General features: G+C 40.0%; 1 protein-coding gene across 1 annotated transcript in view; it reads right to left on the minus strand.

Annotated features, from left to right (window-relative positions):
- The window catches only part of LOC133530438 (microtubule-actin cross-linking factor 1, isoforms 1/2/3/4/5-like), a 164,446-nt gene that overhangs the window by 73,415 nt on the left and 75,262 nt on the right, over window positions 1-15,769 (minus strand). Inside the window, exons 26-30 of the mRNA XM_061868349.1 lie at window positions 14,706-14,821; window positions 3,511-14,503; window positions 1,161-1,307; window positions 467-571; window positions 81-199 (exon numbers count right to left, since the gene is read on the minus strand). Of these exons, the coding sequence (XP_061724333.1) occupies window positions 81-199; window positions 467-571; window positions 1,161-1,307; window positions 3,511-14,503; window positions 14,706-14,821 (11,480 nt within the window). The remainder of the gene's footprint in view (window positions 1-80; window positions 200-466; window positions 572-1,160; window positions 1,308-3,510; window positions 14,504-14,705; window positions 14,822-15,769) is intronic.

Below are 15,769 nucleotides of genomic sequence, written 5' to 3' on the forward strand. Positions count from 1 at the left end.
ATAACAGGTACAAACAACAACGACCATCCTGGTTTTGGGTGTATGATAGGGCATGATAGGGCCAAGTATGCGACACTCACTTGAATTTGCCGAGCTCGTCGCGCGCCGCGGCGAGTCGCCGCAGCATCTTGTCGCACTTGTCGGAGCACTTGTCGCAACGCTGCTTCAGTTGTCGCACGCCGCGCTCTAGTGCTGCCACCTGTATTACGAGATATATTACCTACAGCATTTCATACATTTGTTATAAATGCAATGCATGGTCTAGTCTTTTAGAGGAATATTTATGACGAATACGGGAAAGAAGAATTGAGTTCTGTCAATCTCAAAGCCCATGATAATGATTTGTACCCTCGTCATTTTGACAAAATTTCAATCTGTTAGAAAAGTCTAAATTGGTCAAAGCTTTGCTAAGTTTCATAAATAAGAAGTATAAGGCATAAATGTTAAAACTCGAGTGATCCCTGACCTCATGCGGCGCCAGCACGTCTCCTCCGGACACGAGCAGTTGCTTGGCCTGGTCCGCGCACGCCGACACCTGGCGCTGGTGGCTCTCCAGGTCATCCTTGATCAGCTGTGGAACAAACATTCCCTTAATACAAATGCACTAATAATCCAAAGGACACCCTTTGTAGGGACTTGGTTTAGTTACCTCGTAGTTGCAAAAAATAAATATGCACCATCCACTTAAGAACCATTAAAAAATCCTAAATATGCAGAAACAATAAAATAGCTACTTTTATGGTATGACATTACATTCAATTATTGCTCTCCGAAAAAACCCCGCCTGTGCCGAGTGGGCGTCAGACATCTACGGAGTCGTTAGAGATTTTCGCTATTCGGTTTAGAATAAAAACACGGGATAAACAGATTGAATGTGATCTTTGGAGTTTTACCTAATAAATAACGTTTTTTGAATTTTGACTAAATATGATTTTATTATTTTGATTTGGCATTTTCTGATCGGTGAATTTTTTTTGCATAGTTTCGTTAGATTTAGTCCTCAATAAGATCGGAATCGATTACAGTCATATCCAGAAATCAGACTTCCAGAAATTACAATAAGATTCCACCACATTTAACTTTCCGAAATACGAAAGACACGAGTTTTGAGCGTGCGTGTATGGCCCAAGTACGTCATTATAATTATGAATTCATAGTACCTTGAGAATATTGATCTGGTTGCGCAACTCGTCCAGATCCTCCTTGACGGCCTCCTGGTTGGCGAGGCGCTCCTCCACCACCGCGATCCATTCCAACAGCTTCGACAGCGTCTCGTCGCAAAGTCTGTACTTCTCCTCTACTGCTTGCTATATTAACAACACACGCATTACTATTTGCACACGGTGTAGCTACGCGTATGTACAAAGCCCGCTGGCTTCGCAGTGCCTCTAACTACTGAGCAAATTTTACAATGCATCTATCTACAGACAAGTGCAGTCAATCACTTTATACAGGACGACTTCTTTTTGGAAAATCATACAGTGCTTTGAATTTTATAAAGATGCAATATTGTACCAAGACGTTAAAAATCATTCAAATATTTACAAAATTCTAAAGTTCGATTATTTCATGCAAATTGTAAAATTTACAACAACACTCAATTGTATGTCGAGTACCTGAAAAGGAAGCTTATAATTACAGACAACACTACGCAGAAACAAAAGCAAAGACACGAGTCCTCGGAAAACAAATAGACAAAAGGCGAGACCACAGACAGCCAATACACGATAGCGTGGAGATGACAACACAACCAGTCAGAACGTTGCGTACACCGTAACATAACATGCGAAGCGTGACATGCAAGCAGTGAATCAATGCCACAAACGTCAAAAGTTTACAAATTTAACAATAATGACCGCTTTTGACATTTGTGAGTTATGGTATTAACATCTTCCTTAGGCTTAAATTAAAATTACGTTTTGATTAGAGTTAATTGGGTTTAAATTTTAAAATTGAAAGTACCTGTTGAAATCTGAAACTTTAAAATGTTTTGATGTAAGGTAAAAGTAAGGTAGGTACAAGAACATTTTGATAAATAAGTAACTTAAAGATTTACACGTAAATTTAAAATGAACGAGAAACATTGAATTTAAATGAGATTTTATTTCATTACTATTGTGTATAAGGTGTCATAAGGTGTCATGTTAATGAATCTATTATTGTTTGTGAATTCGACATTTCTGTAACAACATAAATTCCGAATCGGAGAAATAAAATCAAACATGCTTACAATCTCATAATGAAATAAACTCCCAAAACAAACGAGCATTTAAACTAAGACGAAAATATAAATACTACCTTCCGTGTTTGTGTTTGTCGAAAATGTTTTACCATTTGATGATATTGTGAGTGTTTGTCGCGAGAGGCCGCAGGAAACATCACAATAGCATAGCGCTGTCATGCATTCCAAAACGTGAGCGGGTCCAAGGAATGAGTATATCGACTTATTCAGGGTATAAACCGAAAAAACCAGTCAGTCATAAATCACTGGTTTTTGTATGAAAAAAAGCAAACAAAAGAAAGCTTCGAAAGGTGGGTCGTAATGAACGAACACCCATTCGATCTCTTTCGCAAATTCTTAGCACATAGTGATCATGGGATGTTAGGTATTGGCGAGACGGTGATGGTTCGTTTATCGTCGTTAATATGATCCCTCACAGGCAAGCATTCACGATTTAGCTCAAAAGGGTTCTTTAGCATCGCAGGCAACGGCTGGAAATAAAAACAACATACATCGAGCCTTAGTACACTGTGAATAAGCATCGTCGCTTCTGGCGCGGGTAAAAAGGCAACCCTTTCTCAGCAGCAGCTGGCAACCAAGGGTACTGCGAAAGATGCCCGTAGTTGCAGCATATATTTCCGTGAAATGGCAGCCTGTTTACGCGCACCTTAACGCAATTGCTAGTTCACTCAAACAGGAACACTGTTTAGTAGAAAACTCACAATTGAAAGCGATACAACCTAAACTTAAGCTTCTAATGATCTAGAGAACGTAAGAGCAAAAATTTTGCTATTGAAATTTTGATCAACTACTAGATTTATTTATAAAAATTTTGCTCAATTCCTAAGTGTAAAGCCAACTATGCGGCAATATAAAATGTACAATGAACTTGTGATTAAGCATTTAACTACTTCTTACAGTGAAAACTAACGGATGTTTTCAATCGATTTTTAACGTATCACTGTTTTAAATTTATATCTTTGAATTGAGTACTTGTGTTCAGATTTTATTGAAGTTCAGTTAAAAATCGGTAATAAAACAACCTTCAAAATATTTCTAAAATTCTAATCCATGATTTAATAAAAACATTGTAATAAGTGTATGCCACAACAGTGACTCCCCCATTGCATGTAACCCATTACATATCGACACTGTAAGTCTTGTGGGTGTCGTGCCATGCCAATGTTCAAGCCAAACGCTTAGAGATCACCTTAAGAGTAGAGAAGGAAATAAAGCAACACCTTCGCTTGATAGAAGCACAAATAACAAGAAAATGTAGTGAAACTTACCCTAGTTTCTGCGGGCAGTAGGTATCCCTTCTTTAGAGCTTTGACTAAGTCCAATGTGATAGCTTTGGTTGGATCAATAACTAGTCTGCCTTCAACGGGATCGACCACTTTCTGTTCAATGGCTTGAACTAACGGACAGATCTTGCCTGTGTCCGGTTCTTTAACGACAGTGCTTGAAGGATCGACGATGCCTTGTTGGATGGCCTCGCCCAGGTTCAACCTTTTTCTATCTATTACACTCGTAGTTATGAACGGGTCATTCAACGCTCCTGTGGTCGGATTGTATATGCCAAAGTTCAGGGTTTCGATCAAACTGAAACTTTTCTTCGGTGTCATTAGCAGGCCACTCTCAATAGCCGATGGGAGCGTGTTTAGCTTAGAGGTCTCTGTATCTAAAATATTGCCTTTTTCTGCGTCCATTAGGCCTTTACGGAATGCCTCAGGGAGTTTTACTAACCTCTTCTTGAGATTATCTTTTATTAGCGCTGTGTCCGGATCTATATAGCCCAACGTGGCCGCGTCTTTGATGGTAAGTACTTCTTTGGAATGTGGATCAGTAAACCGAGCTGCCGTGATGTTGAGGTGACCGTGTTCTATCGCTTGCTCGAACGTTAGAGGCTCGCGGACGTACACGATCAGACCGTTCTCAAAGATGAAGCAAAGCGTACGCGACCTACCGGTTTGAGGATCAAACGATCCCTTAGCATTCTTATCAATCATACCTTCAGTAATACCTAATTTTAATGGAATGTATTTATTTTTATGAGGATCCTTGATTACCGCCGTTTCGGGATCAATGAATTCGTACTTAATAGCTTCGTCTAACGTGAATTCTCTAAGCATGGCTTCTTTAGGAGCGGACGAGTCAGTGACGTGGCGCTTCGTGACCGTTTGGGAAGTAATCGGTTGAACGACGGTTACAAGTAGACCCTTATCGAACGCTATGTCCAAGCTATAGGTCTTCTTAGCTTTGGTGTCAAGAACCCTTCCTTTCGTAACGTCTACGTCACCCTGTTGAATTGCTAGGGGCAGCGGTTTGAATTTGTTGGTGCAGCTGTCCTTGACCACAGTTAGCTCTGGGTTCATCAGACTTGTTTCAATAGCCTTAGTAATATCCATGAATTCGTTGGTGCTAGGATCAACTATCTTTCCATTATCTGCCCTAAACAAACCGTTCCTAATGATTTCCTCCAAGCTCAGGTTTCTTTTAGCTGTGACTACCAAACCGCGGTGTTTAGCGTCAAGTAAATTGATTTGATTTCCGTTTGGTAGAACGTAAACGCTGTTACTATCGTCAACAATGCCCGATTTAATGGCTTCATCTAATTTGATGTATTTGCTTGTAGGAATGTTTTTGATCAATGAAGTTTCAGGGTGTATTATTTCGTCAACTATCGCGTCTTTGAGGGAGATTTTTCTTTCGGTAACGGGGTGCACAAAGACTTGATCGGCAATGTCGTATAAGTTCATAGCCAGCGTGTCATATAAAGTGAAGCCTGCACTTTCGATATCGACGATGAGACCCAAGCTCATGGCTTCGGAAAGAGGGATTTGAACGTCAGAACACGGCTCGTGGAACTTGCCGGTCCTCCTATCAATGATCTCACTACGACAACATTCCGCCAAAGTCAGCGGCTTCTCAGATTTTTTATCGAAATAGCAAAGATATTTGGGACTGATAATTGACCTCCTAAGTGCCTCATGCAAGGTGATTTTGCGACTGGTAGCGGGATCGATGAATTTACCGGTGCTATCATCATAGAGTCCTTGGTGCAATGCTCTTTGTAGACTAATTGAAGCTTTGCTATCAACGAGCAAACCTATCTCGAAAGCTTGGCGCAGACTAATCTCTTCGTTATCTGCATTGATGTTTATTATTTTGCCCGTCTTATCATCAATTACACCGGTTTCTAATGACTCGGGAATTGTGATTTTGTCCCATTTGCCTAACCTGTTGTCTTGAATATGAACTGAATGCGGATCGATTAGGTTCAGTTTTATAGCCTCGGTTAGGGTATATTTCTTACCGCTCTGAGGGTCCATGAAAAGACCGGTTATTTCATTGTAAACACCCTTTTCGATGGCTTCGATAAGAGAAAGCGGTTTTCTAACTTCAACCAAGATACCCCGTTCAAATGCTTCGCGGAAATCTATTCTTTCGTCACCCAATATGATTGTACCTGTCCTACTGTCTACAATACCTTTGTCTACTGCAAATTCAAACGGAATTACCTTTCCACCAGCGTGAACTAAGGTGGACTGAGGATCTAACATGCGTTTCTTAATAGCTCTATCAGTTGGAATCTTTTCTTTGCTCTGAGGATGTGAGAACTTGCCAGTTTTAGGGTCATAATAACCCTTGAAAACTGCCTCAGGCAAGCTTAACTTGCGTTTGGCTGGGACTATTAAACCACGTTCGGATGCATCTGTTAAAGAAATCTTATCTCCTTGAATTGGATCCCTAACCTTACCCTCTTTAGAATCAATGATGCCTGCCTTAATAGCATCGGATAGAGATATCATATCACCAGTTACAGAGTTCCTGACAGTCATGGCCTCTGGATTAATATTTCCGATTTTAATAGCGTCTTCGAGAGTCATAGTAGCGTTATTAATGGTTAATAGGCCAGTATCTGGATCGTAACAGCCTTGTACCAGTCCTTCCTGCAACGTCCATGGCTTTTTGTCACTTAGCAAGTAGCCCTTTTCACTCGCGTCTTTGAGGTTTAGAACTGGCGCTGTAATTATTCCTTTTTCTAAGTTAATCAGTCCAGATTTTACTGCCTGGTCAAAAGGCACAACTGCCTCCGATTTATCTTCTTTAATTTTAACATCAGAAGGATCAACTAGTCCTTGTGTAATCGCTCTGCTAAGGGGAATGGTATGACCAGTTTTAGGGTCTAAAATTTTGCACGAATCGGAGGAATAATAACCTAACTCGATGACATCGAATAAGGAGTAAGTAACCGCTTTGGTGGCGACTAAACCCTTTTTCAATGCATCATCTAATGGAATGTGTTTTCCAGTCTTTTTGTCTACAAGTTTACCTGTTTCAGGACTGATAAGTTTAGTCTCAAGAGCTTCAGATAACGGTACAAACTTATCTAACTGCGTGTCTTTGATTTCAGAAATGGTAGGATGAACTATGTTTCTATCCACAGCATCTTTAACAGTAACGAGTTGTTCCGTTGCGATGTCTTTAATTTTTCCAGATTCGGGTTCATACATGTCATTCTCAATAACTGCTTCGATTGAAATCGGTCTTCTTGAGATGATAATTAAACCTCGTTGTATGGCGACAGTTATATCTATAACTTCTTGAGTTTCAATAATCGTTATAACGCCATGTCGAACTTCAACCATGCCGCGTTCAATGGCATCGGACAAGGTTATGCTTTCATTTGAATGAGGTACTCTAATTAGTAGTGATTCATTATCAACAAGACCGCTTTCAACCGCTGAACCAATGGGTACCAATGAACCAGTATTGATGTCCTTAATTTCACCGGTCGTAGGATTATACAATCCTTGTTCTAAAGCCGATTCTATAGTAAGTTGTTCAGGTACCGACACATCTTCAGGTTTCTCAACAATCCAGCCTACTTGTACGCACTCTAAGAAAGAAACGCGTTTCCCAGTTTTTGGATTAACCATATGACCAGTCGTTTTATCGATAATTGGTCGTGCGATTGCTTCATCGAATGGAACATAGTTATCTGATTTGGAAGTTAAATCTTTGACTAAAATATTCTCAGGGTCGAAAATTTGCAATCCATAAACTAATTCTTCGAAGGATATTTTGGCACCAGTCTTGGGATTCAAAAATATTTGTTTTTCTATGTCGTAGACACCCATTTCAGAAAGCTCTTCAGGAGTGAGCTTCTGTGAAATGGCCACGTTATATTTTGGCTTGGACTCTCTGACTATAACTACATTTTTCGACACTACATCTACGGGGGTAAATCTACTAATTTGTTCCTGCTCTAATGAATCTTGTACCGTTAAAGGTGACTCAATGCCGTTAATAATAATTCTACATACTTTAGGCTCAATCTTACCTTGCATGATTGCGTCTATTAATGGAATGTTTTCGTAAAGGATCTGCACTGGTTCTGACTTAACTTTTGTGACATTTTGTTCCGTAATTTCGTCGATGACTCTCAGAGGTTGTCTTTCAGCGTCAATGAGCATTGCCGATACTGTCTTAGGGTCATGTTCAATAGATGTATGTTTGGTGACCAGGACTTCCAAAGTTTTGTGTTCTACTGATGACGATGTTGTAGTCACTGATTCTACTGGTTTATATTGCGTAGTTGTTGTGATAGTTACTTCACCTGGACGTGTTGATGTTTTAGTAGAAATTTGTTCTATTTCAGCCGTCATTTTAGGCCCCTTAGAGGAGTTTTCAATTGCCAGTGCCTCAGCTGGAGTAATTTCACTTATTTCAACTCCATGTGCAGGTGTTGTATGGACGTTTACAACTTCAATTGTACGTTTGTATGTGTCTGGGTCAATTAAACCTCGTCGATGGGCTTCTTCAACGGTAACTTTATCGCCCGTTTTGGGGTCTAATATAGAAGTATTTTTCACAACTTCTACTATTTTTGTAACTGCTAATATTGGAGCTCCAACAACAGCCACTAGTCCAAGTTTCGCAGCGTCTGCAAAACTAATTTTCTTTTCCGATTTATCTTTGACTTCTCCAGTTTTCTTGTCAACTACACCTTTGGCAATGGCGTCCTTCAATGTAATTTCCTTACCTGTTTTGGGGTCAACAATTTTAACAGCATCTTTGGATATCGTTCCCTTATCCACAGCTTTCAATAAATCATCTGGTAAGCCCGTTTCAGTGGAAATTACGGCTGCTGTTTTAGGATCATATACTATGCCCGGAGCCACTTCCACTGGTGTAGCTGACTGTACTTCTTGTACTACTTTTGTGATTTCTTTAGAGGAGATTTCGTATTTTTGGATTTTCTTTTTGGGAGCAATATCGTCTTTAGACGGCGAACCCTCCTTGTAGGCTAGGTCTTTGGGTTCTTCAACCGGTTTTGATTTTGTTGGTGTTACCCTGTCTATAACTACGTTGTCTACTATTATTTTATCTCTATCATCAGGAGCTTCCGAGTATTCTGTCTCGTAGCTCTCAATAGTAGTTTCAGAATAACTAGGAGGCATAGAAACTTCTTCACTGATTACGTGATAAGATGATGATTCATTCTGTGTTATTTCAACTGTTGTTACTTTAGAGGATTTTGTGACTACTGTACTAGTGGCGTGTTCCGTAACGTATTCAGTAGGTTCAGATGTAGTCACAACAGTTTTAATAATAGTCGTTATTTCATCGCCTTCCGGGGTCGTCTTTCGGATTTCTTGTATAACTGGCCCTTCTTCGAGAGTTTGAACCAACTGCCCGGGTATTTGCTTTGGATGATGTTTGCTTTGCTGTTTTACATCTGCAACAGGTGTTTCGTGAATAACAGAATCAATATGTGAATGTTCTGGCATTTGTCCTTGTGTTACTATGACAGGCTTATCTGTCACACGATTTTTATCATTCTCTTTGGGCAACTTTTGCTGTACTATTTCTTCCAATATGGCTTGTTGTGGTTTAAGCGTTTCTTGAATAGGAGAAGTTTCTTTTGATTTCTGTTCCTTCGACGTTTTCTTTATCGGTTCAGTATCAGCAGTCTTAGTTACTGTTAGTATTTCTTTCGACTTTTTAGTTTCTACAACATTGTATTCTTTTTCGAACTGTGTAGGCTCGTCTTTCTTGCTTAAAGGAGCTTTGGTAGTCTTGGCTTCTACATCAGTTTTCTTTTCTATTACAATTGTTTGACTGGTTACCGGCTTAATTTCTTCTACACTGACTTCCCTTGATTGAGATAGTTTGGCTGGTACTGCTGCTGGCTTAGGAGCTACTTCGTGTTGTTCGACTATAGATTTCGTTGGCTCTTCTATTTTATGCATGTCTACTGTTTTGAGTGATTTCTCACTAATAATTCGGCCTTGCGTTTCTGTCACCTGGGCGGTTTCTTGTCTTGGTTTCATAATTTTACTTGTTACTAACTTTGCTCCTTGAACCACGGCCATACCAGCAAGTACGGGAGCGGCAACTACGGCTACTAAGCCCATTTTGGCCGCGTTTTTAACGTCGATTGACTTTCCGGTTTTCGGTTCCTTTAATTTACCTGTCTTCTTGTCGATCAGACCCGAGTCTACGGCAGCTCTTAAAGTAACTGGCTGGCCAGCTTCAATGTTGTAAATTACCGAGTCAGGGTTAATGATGTTCTTGTCCAAAGCCTCCTTAAATGTAATAGTTTTGTTTGGAGATTTGGGATCTCTAAACTTCTGTGATCTTTCATCGTACAGAAGATCGAATGCTTCATTTAAGTCAAGCATTTCCATTACGTTTTTCTGTTTGGGTTCAGTTACTTCTTTAGGTACCTCAGTATTTAATAACCCAGTGCTTACAGCTTCAGCAATAGGTATGGTTTCTCCAGTATTTGGATGAGTGAACGTACCTTGCTCAATGTTAATATACCCGTGAGTGAGCGCATCCGCGAAGCTAATGTTTGTATCGCTGGTTATAAATTGTTCTTTGCTAACCTGTTCGTCTCTAACTATGCCTTTTTCTCGTGCCTCTTCTATTGTGATAACTTCTCCAGTCTTAGTATTCTGTACTTCATTGGCGTTTACCAGCACATAATCGGCTAACAGTTCGATCATTTTTGTTGTTATTGTATGTTGAGACGTAAAGGTTTCAGTAATTGTTGTAACTACGCCTCCCATTATTTCTGTATTCGGCTTGACTGCCAAAAGACCTTGTTCCATCGCTTTATCTAAAGGAATAATTTCTTTTGTTTTTGGATCTGTGAAAGTGGCGTCTTTCAAATTTACTGTGCCTTTATTTAAAGCTTCTTCCAGTGTTATAGTTTCCTCCGATTGGGGGTACGGTATAGCCATTATGAGATCCTTTTTAACAGCTTCCTGAACAGGTATTATTTTTCCTGTTAGAGGATGCTTGATCTCACCAGTTTTAGGATTAATAACGTTTTGTTTAATAGCAACTGAGAGAGTCATGGCAGCAGGTGGAATATTTTCGGATGACTTCACAATCTTAGGCTCTGGAAATACGCCTGCATTGACGGCCGCGACTAAATCTAGTGAACCGTCGTTAGTTTTAAGGATATTTTTGTCGTTATCAATGATGTTCCTTTCAATAGCTTCGGCTAGTGTTATTTTTCTGCCTGGAGAAATGGTCACCATTGAAAGAGGATCAACTATTTCGCAAATGATTGCTTCTCGTAGTGTCAATTGGCTTCCGGTTTCTGGATGGATTATTTTTCCAGTTGCAGGATTTAATAATCCTTGTTCTAAAACTTCAGGGATAGATAAACTCTTGGCCAGGGGAATCAGAATCTCGTCTTGACCTTCTCCGTCTAACAAACCTCTTTTCAGGGCTTCTTTAATAGTGACAGCATCACCATGAAGGGGATCTATGATTTTACCAGTGTTTTCATTTATTAAGCCCTTTTGGATGGCTTTTTCAAGGGTCATAGGTGACCCACTTTCATCTTTGTAGACTTGGATAGCTTCCAAAATGGTAGCTGTTTCTTTGTCAATGAGACCTTTTTCAACCGCTTCTAAAGGCGTAACTACTTGTTTTCTAAGTTTTTGTAATACGATTGGTTTTGTTTCAAACTGTTCAACTATGTTTTCCTTAGCTACATTGACGCTGTACTTTGGTTTTTGGGTAGCTTTAGCAACTTGAATTATATCTGCGGTATTAAATTCTTTATCCTTGTCGGCAGGTATCTCCGTAACACGTCTAGTATCGGCTGAGAGACTGTTCTGGATAGTTTCTACTGTAATAAAGCCTTCCGACACGGCAGCTCCTACAGAAATTTGTTTACCTGTAACTTGAGAAACTTTTGTTGTGCTAGAGCCAGGCACTCTATGAGCATTATCGGTGGAGTCACTGTCAGGTGTCTTGTCTCTTAAAGATTCCTCGTATTTCTTAAAAGTAACCGCATCGACCAAACCTCTTTCGTATGCTACTTCCATTGGCACTTTCTGTCCAGTACGTGGATCTACGACCATAGTGCTTTTAACGACTTGAATAATTTTAGAAGCACCTACTAGTGGTGCTCCGGCCACCGCAATGATTCCTATCTGAGCGGCTTTCGTAAGGCTCATTTTTTTACCAGATTTATCTTTATATTCCCCTGTTTTCTTATCAATAATACCTCGTTCTATCGCTTGGTTAAGCGTTATAGGGATGCCTGTTTGTGGCTCAACGACCTTTACTGTATTTGCCGGTACTACACCTCTATCGACGGCTTCTAAAACGTTTTCTGAAATACCAGACGAGGTTGATATGACTAAAGCAGTAGCTGGGTCAAATATAACACCAGTGGTTACTTGAACGGGTTCAAGCGCAGACTGATCTTCTTTGCTTACGTCATAAGGTGAAGCAGAGTCACGTGCTTCTGAAATTTCCATTTTGTCAGGCATACCGGCTACTGACGTGATAGTTATAACTTTCTGCGAAGACATAGATATAGAAGATTGTAAGAAGATTATTAGTTTTCTTTCAATTGCTACTTTCATACTAAGTGTTCCCGAAATTTGCTTGTATCGTCCGGTGTTATCGAGAACACGGAATTCGAGAGCCTTATCTAGAGGGATTTGTTTCTTAGTTTTAGGGTCGATTGCCATGGCAGAATCAGGATTGATTATGTTTAGTTTTAATGTCTCTTCAAAGTCGAGGACTCTGTCAGTTCCTGGAATAGTAAATGTTCCTGATTCAGGGTCAAACAAACGCTGATCTATCGCGTCTTTGAGGGACCAGCCACCACGAGGTAGCTCTATCGTATTTTTCTTGATAGTCATTGAAGTTACTGTCGGCTCCGTGACAATTGACTTTGATGATCTAATTTCGTGCAACGTGATGTTTGACGGATGAACGGTTTCACGGACTATGTGCTCGGGACTCTTGATGGTTTCAGGTCGAGAGTCTCCTTGAACTTTGCTTTCAGGACTAACCGGCAAGTCCTGAATATAAGATTTTTTCGTAATTTTAAATTCAACTACTTGCCCCGGTGCTAGGTCTTTCTTATTAATACGATCCTGTAATTGGATAACGCGGGGTTCGTTCTTCTCTACGCCTAATAAACCTTCATCCAAAGCTTGTTGTATGGGGAAAACGGTACCGGTAAGCGGGTCTGTGAACGTCTGGGTGGTTTCGTCAATGAGACCTCGTCTTACGGCCTCCGCGAAAGTAATAATTGTTTCAGATCTTTGTGAAGTATCTGTATTGGTAACCGTAACGTATCTTTTGACAGTTTTTGTGACAGTTTGCAACGTAAGAGTAATGTTAAGGAGAGAATTCAACAATGCCGCTCCTTCGGGAGTAATCATGTTAATTTCGACGGCTTGATTAAAAGGAATGGGTCTTTTGGTAGTGGCATCGAGCAAATAACCTGTTTTAGGGTCTAGAATATTTTTAAACACTGCGTCTAGAACACTGAGCTCTTTTCCGTTTTCGTAAATACCTATCTTGCGATTAAACATTTCTAATACTTCAGGCCTAACAATGGACACTTTCGTGCAGTCCTCCAGGTAAACGAAATCACCGCTTTCCGATCTAAGGAATGTTTCGCCGTTGACATACTTAAGGTTGCCACGGCTCATGGCAGTGTTGAATGAGACAAACTCGCCTGTTTTTGGGTCCCTGAAACCATCGATATCGAAAATAGACCTTTGGGACACAGACGTGATCAAACCGCGGTCGACTGCTTCAGGAATGGAGCAGATTTCTCCTGTCAGATTATCTCGGAACTTGCTATCGGGTTGAATGATTAACGCGCCTAGTGCTTCCGACAAGGTCAGTAACTGAGCAGATTTAGTATCTGTTACACATTTTACGTTATCGCTATCTAATACACCTACTGAAATAGATTCCAAAATATTCAATGGTGTTCTTTTAGCCGGCGAAAGAATTTTGCCGTCGTTTGTCATTAAATTATGGTCACAAGCGTCTTTAAGGGTCATAGGTTTGCAAATAAAGCGCTTATTCGCCGCGTCTTTGAAAGAGAGCTTTTCTTTAGTTACATTGTGTACGTATTTCGAATGTTTAGTGTTTATAATATTTTTCTCTATCGCTTCAGCAAGCGTTATTTTAACGTCATTTTTAGGATCAACGATTTCCCTTACGTTGGGGTTGATTAATTCATTTTTGATGGCGACATCTAATTGGAACTTATCGCCCGAATTTCTGTCCAAAATCCAACCGTTGTTGTCAACAAGGTCTTGGTTAATCGCGTCAGATAAAGATAGAACGCTAGACTTTATTTTGATAATCTCATTGTAGATGAGGTAACCCCTCTGGTACGCTTCGGCGATGGTTATGTAGCTGCCATTGGGCAGTCTGTAGAGACCGTTCTGTAGATCGACTTGTCCCCTGTTGAGGGCGTCGGAGATACTCATTCCTTGTGTGCTCGGTCTATCCCCTTGAACTGTTACCTTTATTCTCTTTTCCGCTGGGTCCGCCAGTCCTTGTTCAGCGTCGTATAGTTCGCTCTGGATTGCTTCCAGTAAGGTAACTTCGTTTCCGTCTTCTGTTACTCCACAAGGTCCTGTTAACCTCGCAGCGAGTTTGGGATCTATGAGCCCTTGCTTCGCTGCTTGCTCTATTGTCATAGTTTGTCTCGTTTCGGGCGATGATAGTAATCTGCCCGTCCGAACGTCGAGTATTCTCATGTTTATAGCTTGTCCGACTGTGAGTATTTCTTTCGTCTCTGGGTGGACGATACCTCTGGACTCTATTATGTTAGGGCCTTCGTACATTTTGTGTACTCGTTTGAGATTCCTTATGTCAGGTCTGTCGTCTTCGATGATAGTTTTGGTCGTATAGTTAGGCGAGACTAGTTTGCCGTTAGATATGGGCGTGTGCCCGTCTAGCTCTGTCGAATGTGACGTCCTGACGTATCTGTTATCAAAGTAATTTCGCTTAAAAACTGACATGCAAATTGATAAATTAACTGAGCTCTATATTGAATTCTAATTGGAGGCTTAACCAACAAGTCACTGGTTTTCGTTATTAAAAATCGTGATAAGTATTTATTCTTCTCAAAAGAAATCTACCTAGTCTGATTTAGGTTTAACTAAAGCCTAAAATTGGTCGCACTTACTGTTCGGAGGTGTATGTGGAGGTGTAGGTGTGCTCGGTGGAGGTGGCCAGGTCCTGCATATTGAACTCCTGGCGGAAGGAGCGCGCGGAGCGCGGCGCCATCGCCTCCACGAGACGCTATAAAAAAATTATCAGTTTTAAATCTGCATGCAATTAAAAGTCTAGGTGTACTAGATAATTTTGTTTTGAAAAATTAACTTTGCAATGATTTTAATATTAGACTTGAAATGAGTGTAATAGTGTTGAACTTTCCAATAAAATAAGATTAAAATAAGTTTTAATTATAAGGCTCAATAACAAGATTACTGTAGAAAGTCTCGAGCCGGCACCCCAGCAACCAAGAATCCGAAACATTTTCAGTCTGTAGAATCCTAGAAATTTCTATGAAAACCTTTAACACCCTTTGTCCTAATGCTATATTACTAGCTGGTTTATTACTAACTTTTAATTATAATAATTAATAATATACCGTTTTGCTTGCGTGTTAACGGGGCAGGTCGAGATCGCATGTGCTATAATAGTTATAATAGACAGCCTAAATCTAGAATAAAGGCTTTAACTTTAACAGTTATTAGGTCATTTCACAAGCCTAAAGGGTGCGACCTCTGTGATCAAAGAAAAATAGTATAATGCGCATTTATATTTTTTTATGTAAATAAAGGCAAATATTATTATAATACCAACCCGGCACTCGTACGCGAAATCATACTCGTACTCCTCCATTGTCAGTTAAAAACACAAACACTAAATCCGTTTCACACAACACTGACACATTTCACACAATGTCTACTAATCATCACTGTAAATGCTTATCTAAAATGTAACCTGTACCTAAATAAATACCGGTTGAATTCTAAATTACAACAAGATGAAATTGTAAATAAACTAGAGAAATTACCAAATAAAATGTAAAAAGAAAGGATAGCTAACGATTTATGAATACAGCTAACAAACGTACTGTCTGGAAACTGAATGGAAGCCAGAAAACCGTAAATCGAAAAAACTACAGATTCTAATTTTAAATCATTCCGAACTGGCGAGCGGCGCGTCTAGCTCGCGCGTGTA

The sequence above is a fragment of the Cydia pomonella genome, chromosome 22 (genome assembly GCF_033807575.1).
Source record: "Cydia pomonella isolate Wapato2018A chromosome 22, ilCydPomo1, whole genome shotgun sequence".
In the NCBI taxonomy this organism is placed as follows: Eukaryota; Metazoa; Arthropoda; class Insecta; order Lepidoptera; family Tortricidae; genus Cydia; species Cydia pomonella.